This window comes from Typopeltis vanoorti, chromosome 10 (assembly GCF_054136105.1).
Source record: "Typopeltis vanoorti isolate ZY-2024b chromosome 10, IOZ_Tvanoo_1.0, whole genome shotgun sequence".
In the NCBI taxonomy this organism is placed as follows: Eukaryota; Metazoa; Arthropoda; class Arachnida; order Uropygi; family Thelyphonidae; genus Typopeltis; species Typopeltis vanoorti.
Window position 1 is genome coordinate 59,793,830 of NC_143558.1, and position 12,516 is coordinate 59,806,345.

The 12,516-nt window shown below is 33.1% G+C and overlaps 1 protein-coding gene across 1 annotated transcript in view; it reads right to left on the reverse strand.

Annotated features, from left to right (window-relative positions):
* Nucleotides 1-12,516, reverse strand: part of Sos (Son of sevenless guanine nucleotide exchange factor) — a 429,646-nt gene that overhangs the window by 45,923 nt on the left and 371,207 nt on the right. The window contains exons 21-22 of the mRNA XM_090399787.1: nt 10,549-10,718; nt 4,236-4,352 (exon numbers count right to left, since the gene is read on the reverse strand). Of these exons, the coding sequence (XP_090255913.1) occupies nt 4,236-4,352; nt 10,549-10,718 (287 nt within the window). The remainder of the gene's footprint in view (nt 1-4,235; nt 4,353-10,548; nt 10,719-12,516) is intronic.

Genomic DNA, 12,516 nt, shown 5'->3' on the forward strand with positions numbered 1-12,516 from the left:
ATATAAAAATAAAACATCCATATAAAAATAATCTGAAGGCAATACAGCTTGGCAATGGGCAGTCTGTTATCCACACCAGTGGCATTCTTTTCATGAAAGTTTATCTCAAAGCTTACTTTAAAGCTAGTTTCAATTTGGCGAAGATATACAGAAAATATTTTTATTATTTGAAAATACAGTATTTCAACTTAATTTTCTTCATTCTCTCTGAACTCGCATCACCAAAAACTAAATTTACCATAGAAATAGAAAATAGCAAGAGAATCTCTTTAGAGAGCTCCCATAAAAGATACCCATATAAGATACTGCATTAATTCTAAATCTTTATACCATTCAAATTTGGCATCATCAGTACTCTCTTAAGAAAGAGAGAGAGAGAGAGAATTTAATATCCTAGGAAAAGATAAAAAAGAAGAAAGAACTTGACTTATTCCACATATTATCATGGACAGTTATCCTCCAAACAATTTTTTTCACACTTAAAACTAATCATAAAATAAAATAAAAGTTATCATGGAATTGGAAAATACAAGATAAAAAACACAACAACAACAAACAAACAAAAAAAAAATACCCAGGAATATAGAATCTTTTTAAAATCAATTACAAACCTATCCATACAGGATTGTATCTTCATGCCCACTTGTTACACTACACTCAAATCTTGGGCATTATCGACACCCTTAAGAAGAAAGAATAACATCCTGGGGGGGGGGGGGAAGAATAACAGGAAGAAACAGCTATATTTAATATTCCATAACTTAACCTCAACAGCTATCCTAATATCTCACTTCATAAACATCTATAAACAAATAAATTGCTGAACTCAAAGAGATGTACAATACAGACTATATCCCATCCATGCTGGTAGATAACTCTTATGAGTCGATTACCAAAAGAACAAACATTAGAGTGGGTTATAAACCAATCTAAATAATTTGCAGTTTTCTGAAACATAATCCTTTCTAGAAGTAGCTGATATAAAATTTGTTTTGCGAACTACTTTATGTCAGTCATACTGGGAAAAATTTGAAATCAGAAAAAATTATCATCTTAACATTTCTCATAACACACCTCTTCCACTAATCACGGCAGAGTTTCCAGCCACTATGCCTTATTTAGAAGAAAATTTCTTATGGCGATACATGAAATACTTGAGAGACTCATTCACAGGGTTTCCTTACCAAAAACCAAAGATTAATTTTGTACAAAATTGATAGGTCTCTGTAATCAATCCTTAAATACTACAGATCTTATGCTAACAATCACCTGAAAGCATTAATAGGTAGCATATGATAAAGGTTCAGTTTTAAATATATCTCTCTCTTCTATATTTTTTAGTGTTAATGGTTTAGTTTTAAGCTGTTTTTTTTGCATTTGTTAATTTCTATTTTGATCCTGAAGAAGCTACCCAATTCTTCATGGTCTAAGTGAGAATGGGTAGTGAAACTTGTCAGTCATTAATTTTAATTCTTATTCATGTTATTAAAGTTCCAATTTTGACTCTATAAAAAACTTTGATTCAGACAGAGAGGCATGTGGTGAAGGAATTCAAAAAGCACAACTCCATGCTGGACTCAGAAAATAAAAGAGGCAAAGGAAAAAGCATACCAAAAGCTCCTAGAAAACAAGTTGGAAGATGTCAAAAAAGAATACACTGAAAAAATGTAACAGAGCTAAGCTATGTGTAAAAGTAGCTCAACAAAATTCATGGGAAGACTTTGGTAAGAATATGGAAGTTGATCTCAGGATGGTTGCAAAATGTTCTGAAGGCTATTGAAAATGGAGAAAAGAGTATTGAAAAAGGAATCAAAGATAATAAATGTGACATGAAAACTATGAAGATAAGGATATTCTAGATGTTTGGAGTAATTACTTTGAAAGACTGCTAAATAAAACAAGCAGTGACAGCATGGTGGCAGAAAACACTCAACAAGAATGCCACCTGGAATACATATCTGTCCTTGAAGGAGAAAAAGTTATCACAAACCTAAAATGAAAAAAGGTAGCCGGAATAGATGATATATATATATATATATATATATATATATATATCATTCGATGAATATATTCAAAAAATGCTAAAATATGGAGGTATAAAAGTTTTATATTGACCCACTGTCAGGTTTGCACAATTCAGAAGACCTGGTCAGAGGGTCAAATTCCAAATGATTGGAGTAGAGTGCTCAGGTAGTAGAGTGCTGGAGTAGAGTGCTATCTATGAAAAAAGGAAATAAAGCTGAATGTGGTATTTCCCCGATTTATGCAAAGTATTCTTGAGAAACTGCTAAGAACAACTGTGCAGGAGAAGCCTGGAGATGAGCAAGCTGGGTTCAGGCCAAACAAAGGGTTGTGAGGATAAGATTTTCACTTTAAGACAAATAGTTGAGAAATAATGAGAATATAACAAGGTTCTATATTTAAGTTTTGTTTTAGATCTGGAAAAGGGATATGACAAGGTGCCAAGAGGAAAGCTGTTCAAAATGCTTCAGTTATATAGTGTAAATGGGACATTATATCAAGCAATACATAGTCTCTATTTGAGTTGTAAATCAGCAGTCAGAAAGAATTGGAGGTACAGGAGGATGGTTTGATGTTAACTTAGATATGCAACAAGGGTGTACATTATCTCCACTGTTATTCATCATCTATATGGATCACATTATGAAAGAAAGTGGTATTAAACCTGATATCAAAATTGGAGATGTTAATCTCTGCTCTTTACTTTATGCAGATGATGTTATATTCCGAAATAAATACAATACATGTCTGCAGAATTCCCTGACTAAATTGAATAACTGCTGTAATAAATTTGGTATGAGAATCAGCATTAAAAAGACAAAGACAATGAAAATAGGCAGAAATATTGAAAACATAAACTGCATCCTGAATGGAGGGAGAACCTATAGAACAATTAAAATATTTCAGCTATTTAGGCACACATTTTAGTGAAGATGGCAAATAAAATTTGGAAATAGACAACAGAATTAGCAAAGCTAGTATGATAGGAAATCAATGAAATAAATTTATATGGAATCAGATCAGTCAAAACACTAAACTAGCTGTATACAAGACAGCATTCAAAACCAATTTTAACTTATGGATCTGAGAGCTGGGTTAGAAATAAAACTCTTGATCAAAGACCGGAGACCACAGATATGAGATTTCTGAGAATGATTAGGGCATTGAACAAATGGTATCAATGGTAATATCATGTTAAAAATGAGACTATTAGAAAAGAACTTGACATTGTTAGCATTCAGAAGTGTGTTAGCAGAGCTAATCTCAGGTGGTATGGCCACTTAAACAGAATGGGAGAGGAAAGATTAGCTAAGCAAGGGTTTTTGCAGGATGGCAAGAAAATGACCCAGAGGAAGGTCAAGATGTATATGGATTGATACAGTAAAAAATACCTTAGAAGACAGAAATAAAAGATCTAATAATATTGGAATGTTGGCAGATAACAGGCTAATCTGGAGGAAAATTGTGGATAGGAAATTAGTAATGATGTCCTTTTCATGTAGTAGAATCATAAGATCCTGTATATCCCCTGAGGCTATGTGTCAGGAATTGGATGATGACGAGAATCTACTCATTCTTCATTGTCTAAGTGAGAGTGGGTAGTGAAACTTGTCATTCATTAATTTTATTAATTATTTTCCATGATATTAAAAGTTCCAGTTTGTGAAAACTGGAAAACAGTTAAACAATGGATGCCACAGAAATGAGAATTCTGAGAATAAGGGAGATTAAACAGATAGCATTAAATGGCAAGATTATTAAAAATGAAGATATCAGAAAAGAGTATGACATGGTTGGAATTCAAGATTGTGTAAGTAGCACTAGTCTAAGGTAACATCATGGTCACTTCACTTGAACAGAATGGAGAAAATACAGATTAGCAAAAGAAGTGTATGATGCAGTTAGAATGCCTCAGAAAAACTAAAATATGAGGTGACAATACTGAAGATGTGATATATTAATTTAGAAGAAAATGTTACTAGGAAACTATTAATAATGTTACACTATTACAGTATCTTGTATGTTCCATGGTGTTCCAAGAATTCATGATACGAGTTTAATACAGCATTACTTTTATGAGTTTTGTCTATTTGTAAAAATATGCACTTCACTATGGTGTAAGGTTGACTAACTCTGACATGACAATAACAACTATAATGTCTATATAATTAAATTATTTTTAAAATTATATAAATACTAGAAAAAATACCTACAAATTTTGGTGGTTGCCTGCATCCTCTTGGTTCTATCTCTAGTGATTTACTGTACAAGTAATCATTGATTTCTTTGTCTGATCTTCCCTCCATTGGATTTAATGATTCAAGGAAATGCTAGAACAAAATAAATGGTATCTATAAGAGTTCTATTTTAGAAAATTCTGTTGAAAAGCAAAACAAATTTTTCAGTTTTTGTTTATTCGCTAGTTAACAAAATAAAAATATGGTTAATGTGAAAATCATCATCATCATCAAATTCCTGCCATGTACCCTCAAGGGGTGTACAGGATATGATAGTACTACATGAAAAATTTACATCATTACTAACTTCCTATCTACAATTTTCCTCCAAATCAGTCTGTTATTTGTCAAGACTCCAACATTATCAGATCTTATATTGAAAATTTGGATATTGGCATTATTTAAATTGGTGGAAGAGTTTTTTAAATACAAGTACAGACCAGTTTCTGATGCACATTCTGATGACAATGGTATCCCATATGGCAGCGTTTCTCAACCTTTCTAAGCCCAAGGACCAGTAAAATGCCTAAAACAATTCTACGGACCACTATGTATTTTTTTAAAAAACCTATGTGGGGATTCCAACATTTGGGAAAAACTTTGCCATTCATAACATAATAAATCTAAAACAATGTTTTTAATACATATGGAAACATAATTAAATTGGAAGTAAACGATTAAAAGTGTATCACCAGTGAACTAAGTTTTAATTTTTATTAAACAAATAAAATCATATGATATAATTATGTTACTACTTACTTTTAATGAGATGATTGAGCTTCTCGGCCCTTGCAAAGTTGCTGGATATCTGGCTCAATATTGGTCAGCTTCAGCCGAAGATCGGCACACACACTAAGATGATTTCTGTATTTTGTTTTTATTTGAAGGAGCGATGAAAATCCTTTCTCACAAAGATAGGTTGTAGAAAACTGCATGATGATTTCCAATGCTTATTCAAAAAATTCAGGAAATTCACTTCTCACTGAAGGTGAGATCCAGAATCGAGCTAAACCAAGATCATGGAATTGCATTTTAAGCCCACTGTCACTTGAAAGCCCAATTAACTGTTCTTTATTCGATAACAAAAGGTCATTCTCATGACTGTAAGCCTGAAATGGATCGCAAACCCACAGAAATTTTTTATAAAAGTTATTCAGAAAATGTTTCAAAATTCTGTTTCAGAGTTTTGAGGTGGTCACAAACATTTTCCAGAAACTCAGAATCAACAAAAAAATTGTTTTCCACTAAAAAGAATTCCAATATTGGAAAAGGTGCAAATTGTCTGTCTTTTACATAACTTATCCAAAACACCAGTTTTTTCGAGAATGCCTTTATTTTGTAGGCATCAAGAACAGTTGAAGAATTTCCCCTGAAGAGAGAGATTTAGTTCATTTAATTTCGAAAAAATGTCTTAGAGATAGGATAGTCTTGATAACATGCTTCGTCAAGAAGGAGTGATGCAAAATCAGAATTATGTTCATTTACAAATAATAAAACTTCGTACCTTAATTGAAATAACCTTGTTAGTACTTTGCCCTTGGAAAGTCAGCAAATTTCAGATTGAAGCAAAAGTTGTATATATTCACTGCCCATTTCATCTCAGAGTACTGAAAATAACCTGTTATTTAATGGTGGAGTCTTAATAAAATTAACTAGCATTACACCATTGTATAGCACAGTTTTAAATTCTAGTGGCATTCCTTTGGAGGCTAACGCTTCCCTATGTATGAAACAATGTACCCAATTCATATCTGGAGCTACTTCCTTGACCTTAGAAACAACCCCCACTATGCCTGCCTGTAAGGGCGCGAGTTCCATCCAAACAGATGCCCATATATTTTTCTCACTAGATCCCTTTGTGTATTATGTAATTATTGAGAGTGTAAAATATTTCTTCTTCAGTTGTTTGGAATGACAAAGTTCTACAAAACAGAATGTTGTCATCATGCGCATATCTTACGTAGCATATTAACTGTGCATCATTTATAACATCAGTAGTCTTGAAAGTTTTTGAAAGTTTATTTTCCACTTGGTTAGAGTATAATAAATTTAGTTTAATCCTTTATCCAAGTGTGAGCAAACAAAGTTTGCGCCTGAAAGTATCTTCAGGACTGGGTTAAGGTGGTACACACCAGGGCAACTCGTTGCAAAGGTGGAGCAAGCTACCAACATTCCTATCCTAGTATCTCCTATAATGCAAAACACATCTCCTTGCGGATATGTCTATTGTTATGCATTAAGGGAAGGGCCACTACCCAGACCGGTTTCGACCTTTATTGAGGTCTCTTCAGTGGGAGCCAGGCCCAAGTCGAGATATCAGGCAGAAGCATTAGCAGGTCATCTCCACCTATAGGAATTGCCAATTGGTGTGCCACCCTTTTTTAATAAATTACTCTGGATTTAGAGAAAGATGTTGAAAGTTTATTTTCCACTTGGTTAGAGTATAATAAATTTAGTTTAATCCTTTATCCAAGTGTGAGCAAACAAAGTTTGCGCCTGAAAGTATCTTCAGGACTGGGTTAAGGTGGTACACACCAGGGCAACTCGTTGCAAAGGTGGAGCAAGCTACCAACATTCCTATCCTAGTATCTCCTATAATGCAAAACACATCTCCTTGCGGATATGTCTATTGTTATGCATTAAGGGAAGGGCCACTACCCAGACCGGTTTCGACCTTTATTGAGGTCTCTTCAGTGGGAGCCAGGCCCAAGTCGAGATATCAGGCAGAAGCATTAGCAGGTCATCTCCACCTATAGGAATTGCCAATTGGTGTGCCACCCTTTTTTAATAAATTACTCTGGATTTAGAGAAAGATGTTGAAAGTTTATTTTCCACTTGGTTAGAGTATAATAAATTTAGTTTAATCCTTTATCCAAGTGTGAGCAAACAAAGTTTGCGCCTGAAAGTATCTTCAGGACTGGGTTAAGGTGGTACCACCTTAACCCAGTCCTGAAGATACTTTCAGGCGCAAACTTTGTTTGCTCACACTTGGATAAAGGATTAAACTAAATTTATTATCAGTAGTCTTGTCTATTTGTAACAGATAAGGATTCTTATTAACTCATACGATTAACTGAGATTCTGCCTCACCTGCCATATCATTAATTCTGTGACCAACAATGTCATTTTCACAATGTCAAAATCAACATCTTTTAGTATCTTGTTGCCAAACATAGTTTTTACCACATTTTTTATCTGGAAGTAGTAAATTTTCCTCGAGAGAATGAGGTTTCCCTTATGTTTTCGTTATGAGCAAACTTAAGAGATAAGATGCTTCCAGTGCCTTGTATTAATTGAACCCAAAACTATATCTTTCCCATGATTTAATATCCCTAAGTTTCGCTGAAAAAAATTCAGCGACACTTTCCTTGGCTTATTTTTCACATCACAATGTTTAGTTTCTAAATGTCAGAGTTTCGCAGGTTTCACGTACTCGTTCAACAACACTTCATAGCACAAAACACATTGCGGTTTCTGTTCACACCAAGTAAACCCGAATTCGAAATATGAACTGTTATATTTCCTACAGTAATTTTTCTTTGAACTGCTTGTTTCTTCTACTTTAATAGTATCAGATTTACTCGCCGTTACAACATGTGTATCACAATTAGGATTAGCATCACCTGTTTCATTTGCTTTGCTTTTCAAAGTCCTAGTTCTAAGCCACTTTTCAATTATTAAAAAACGTTTCTGAAAAATATATAAATACTGGGGTTAGCTCACGACACACTTTGTCCAAGTATCACTAGCGCTTCTGAAGATATATTGAGCCCTGGTTGAAGGAGGAAAACCCTCAATAATAAAAATCAATAAACAACAAACAATTGGTTGAAATGTGGATATCAACAGCAAAGGAAGGCAGAAGCAACAAAACAATATTGTTGTTCTCTTCACCCCTCTTTTATTACTCATCATTCTGCTGCTATTTGTTGGTTTTTTTAAGTATCCATTTTATTTCAATAATTTTTACTTATTTAATTTTAATTTGTTTTGTTTGCATAATTAAAAAATATATTTATTTATTTAAGTATGTCTGCAGACCACAGGTTGAGAAACATTGCCATATGGTATTTTTGTTTTCATGAACAATTAAGTATGGCAATATTTAAGGAGTTAGGGATTCTGCCTTGTCCTGTTTCATTCCCTCTTTGTTTGAATCATCTGAAATATACAAACAGTACATATGTCTGGCAATCTCCCAGGTCAAGACTACATAATCACTTCCTCCAATCAGAGGCAGTGGAACTGGATTGGTTGTTAAGTTCTCTGATGCTATGACCAGATCCAATCTTGAACCTCATGTTCGTTCCCTCTCCTCCATTACATGTTGTCTCAGGTAGTTATCTCTATGTTAGAAGTTTTTTCACTTGGTTAGACTATAAATTATATATTTAGTTTAATCCTTTATCCAAGTGTAAGCAAACCGAGTTTGCACCTGAATTATCTTCAGGACTGGGAAACTCCTGGTAAAGGTGGTATAAGTTCTCATCACTTGCCTTAGTATCTCCCCTAATGCAAAGCACATCTCCTTGTAGACATGTATAATGCTATGCATTAAGGGAAGGGTCGAAACCACTACCTAGACTGGTTTCGACCTTTATTGAGGTCTCATCAGTGGGAGCCAGACCCAGTGGTGGTGATACCAAGGTGAAAGTAATGGAGAAGTCATATTTACCTATACGAATTGCGAAAAGGTGTCACACCTTATTATTAAATTATTCTAGATTAAAGAAAGATGTTGGAAGTTTTTTCACTTGGTGAGATTATAAATTATATATTCAGTTTAATCCTTTATCCAAGTGTAAGCAAACCAAGTTTGCACCTGAAGTATCTTCAGGACTGGGACAACTCGTGGTAAAGGTGGTATTATAAGTGTATTAATGGATAGCATTATACATGTCTGCAAGGAGATGTGCTTTGCATTATGGGAGATACTAAGGCAAGTGATGAGAACTTATACCACCTTTACCATGAGTTGCCCCAGTCCTGAAGATACTTCAGGCGCAAACTTGGTTTGCTTACACTTGAATAAAGGATTAAAGTAAATATATAATTTATAGTCTAACCAAGTGAAAAAACTTCAACGTCTTTCTCTAACATCTTGGATAAATCAATGCACTAATCAGATCATACCAGCTCAAGATTGTTTACCATATAACTGTACATATTTCTACGAAAAATTCAAAAAGTTCGTCAAAAGACAGCTCACCAAATTACAATTAACCAGAAAGTAATTTACTAAATAAAGAACTCTCTGAAGGGGTAAAAAAAAAGGCAATTCATCAAAAAAAAAAAAAAAAAAAAAATTGCTGAAAAACAAATAACGGAAACACTTATCAAAAAATAATTTATTGAAATACTTATTTCTGATGGAATATGGTTTTAATACTCTGTTAAAATTACCTAACATTACTCAAGATGTAGACAAATACAATTAATTACTGATTTTAATAACTCTTTTATCCTATTTTAGAATATTTTTCGGTAATGTTTATGTACTACTTCATAGCAAACCTGGCGATTTATTTTTTAGTATCAGCAATATTTTAACTTACTGTTAGTCATTGTTAGAGAACAATGTGTTCTGTAAAAATCAGTATTTAATCAGCTATACTAGAAACTACTCTTCACCTATCACCCCCTCTAGATGTGTTCATGTTTTCTTTCTCTTGAAAAATATGTACGTTTGTCAAATTCAAATCTGTCCAGGATAGTAATGTATTTTATTTTGGATATCTTTGTGGATAAAGATAGAGGTATCACTTTTTCAGGAGAGCTATATGAAGGTTTTTGCCCCTCCCCCTTTTTTTCTTAGTAAAATAATGGAATCATTATTTTACTAAGAAAAAAATAATGGAATAATGGAATCATTTTAAATCTAATCCTAAATGCCACTATGACAGGACCAGTTCTGTTGTCTGTTACAATTCTGATTTTTTCACAAAACTTTAATATTACTAACAATTTTAAACATTTTAATAAATTCATGTGATAATCTATTAAGTTTATTGTTATCATGATCTAAACAATATTCTGAAGATACCATAATTACTAAAATAACCCAGTGGCATAAAAATCAACGTTATTCAAATTTAGCATTTATTCTTAAATACAATTAAGTCTTATATGGCAACGTAAGATGTGGTTGTTGAGGTTAAAGTTTATAGCTATTTTGGTAGTGAAATAATGAAACCCATGATCTTTTCATTGGTTAATGGTATATCAGTCCAACAAGTAATTCCTTTACTTGTTGTGTAAAGGAATATGGAGAAAGAAAAATTTTACTTACCCTGATGTCTGGTTGTATAGTAAGACAGTACGGTTGATTCTGGTACTGCTGTATTTCTCCTGTTATTTCAGCGACTTTTCGTCTTTTACTAAAATTAATTAAACCTACTGAATTCGGTAAAAAATCTGGATTTCCTTCTTCAGTATGAAGAATATTGGTTAAGTACAGACCTTAAAATATACACAAAAATAAAAATTTACTTAAAAATTTGGTATACAATTTGACATTTTCTGTATACACTTAACCATTACACAACATATAAACACAGTAATTTCTATAAAGTTGTAGGTTTATAAAGAATGAAATTTATTTGATTTCCAAAGTAATAACAGAAAAAAGAAAAAAAAAAGTCAGATAACAGAAAAAAAACATTCAAATTAAGTAAATATAATAAAATAAAAAAATAGCAAAATATTCATATCTCTTGGGAAAGCAGTCTCAGGGAATCAACAGTTAATCATACTGCCATCCATCCTAGTATTTTAAGTTATATAGTAGGGGTGGCCAGAGTTTTTGCAGCAAGAGCCATAGTTACCTACCAAAAATTGTTAAAAGCCACAAATTTACTTTTTTTGGAACATTTTTAAGGGCAACATCAAGAGCTTCCTTAATATCAATGCCACGAGTACTACCTTTTAATGCTATTAAATCTAATAATTCTTCTCATGTCACTCCGTCCTCAAGAACGAAACGAATAAAAATTGCTAATTGTGGTTGGTCTGTAATGTAGTTGATTCTTTTGTATCTTTTTAAATTTTCTGACAAGGTAATATAAATATAACTACATTGCCGAACAGCAATGTAGTTAATTGAAAAATTAAATTAAAAACAATAGAAAATTAAGAAAAAGTATAAATATTTTTAATTTGTTAGTTGAGCCGCAATAAAACTTAAGAGCCACACGCGGCTCGCGAGCCACAGTTTGGCCACCGTGGTTATATGGTACTGACAAATAAGATAAAAGTGGAGAGAAAGCTACAAGATTTGTATAAGTTCTTAGAATGTGAATGCTTCATAACATCAGAAATAGAAACAAAAAGTGCCTTTAAACAGGGCTCAGCAGCAATAAATTGTAACATTCATTTTAATTATAAGAAAAGAGGCTTATCTGAGCCTTGAAAAGAACATAATGAGACTTAGTTGTGCTTATGGCTGCTATTTAGGTCTTTAACAAGAACTAGGTTTTTCTTTGTCAGCATCCATTTCAGAAGCAAAAGACATTTTCTGTTTTTCCCTACTGAAGATCCTGGTAGAGAAAATATAAAGGAATCTTTTGAGTCTTAAAGGGAATGTTGGCAGAAAAAAAAACTAGTTCTTGTTGTCGAGTCCATTGAAGAACTTCTAGATATGACCGTGCATCATCTGTAGAACTGCTTTGGCAATCTGTTGAACTTTGATTGAGTAGAGCTTTTTTTACTCTTGATTGACACTTGTGACATTATAATTAGGGATTATAGAATTTTTTTTTGTTTATGTGTCTATAATCCCTAATTTCTCTAGGGTTATTGTTAATTTTCTGTAGAGCATCAGCAATTGCTGGACAAGAATAAATATGGACAGGTGTTAGTTCAACTCCTAGACAGTTTCTGCATGTTTCATAGCTCCTATTACTGTCTTGCAAAAATCCAACCCCATGTCCGAGGCAATTGCCCATGTGCAAGGGGGAAGTGGCAAGAAGTAGGAGTTTGCTTTGTAGAGTGAGGCGCCAATACAGTAGAATGAAATTTATTTATTTTTTTTTTTACATATTTTTTTAAGAGTTGGATGGTTACATCAAACCCAGAAAACTTTCTAGTATCTTATCAAAGTTTTCTTTTGTTGAATCCTGCCACCACCACCACCACTTGGATTGTTACATCAAACCCTGCAGAGAACCCTGAAAATTGCTGGCTAATGCGGCTGTGGCACACCCAATTCCATGAAGAATTGGGTATGCCTGATCACAAATTAGTTCTTGTGAAAGACCTA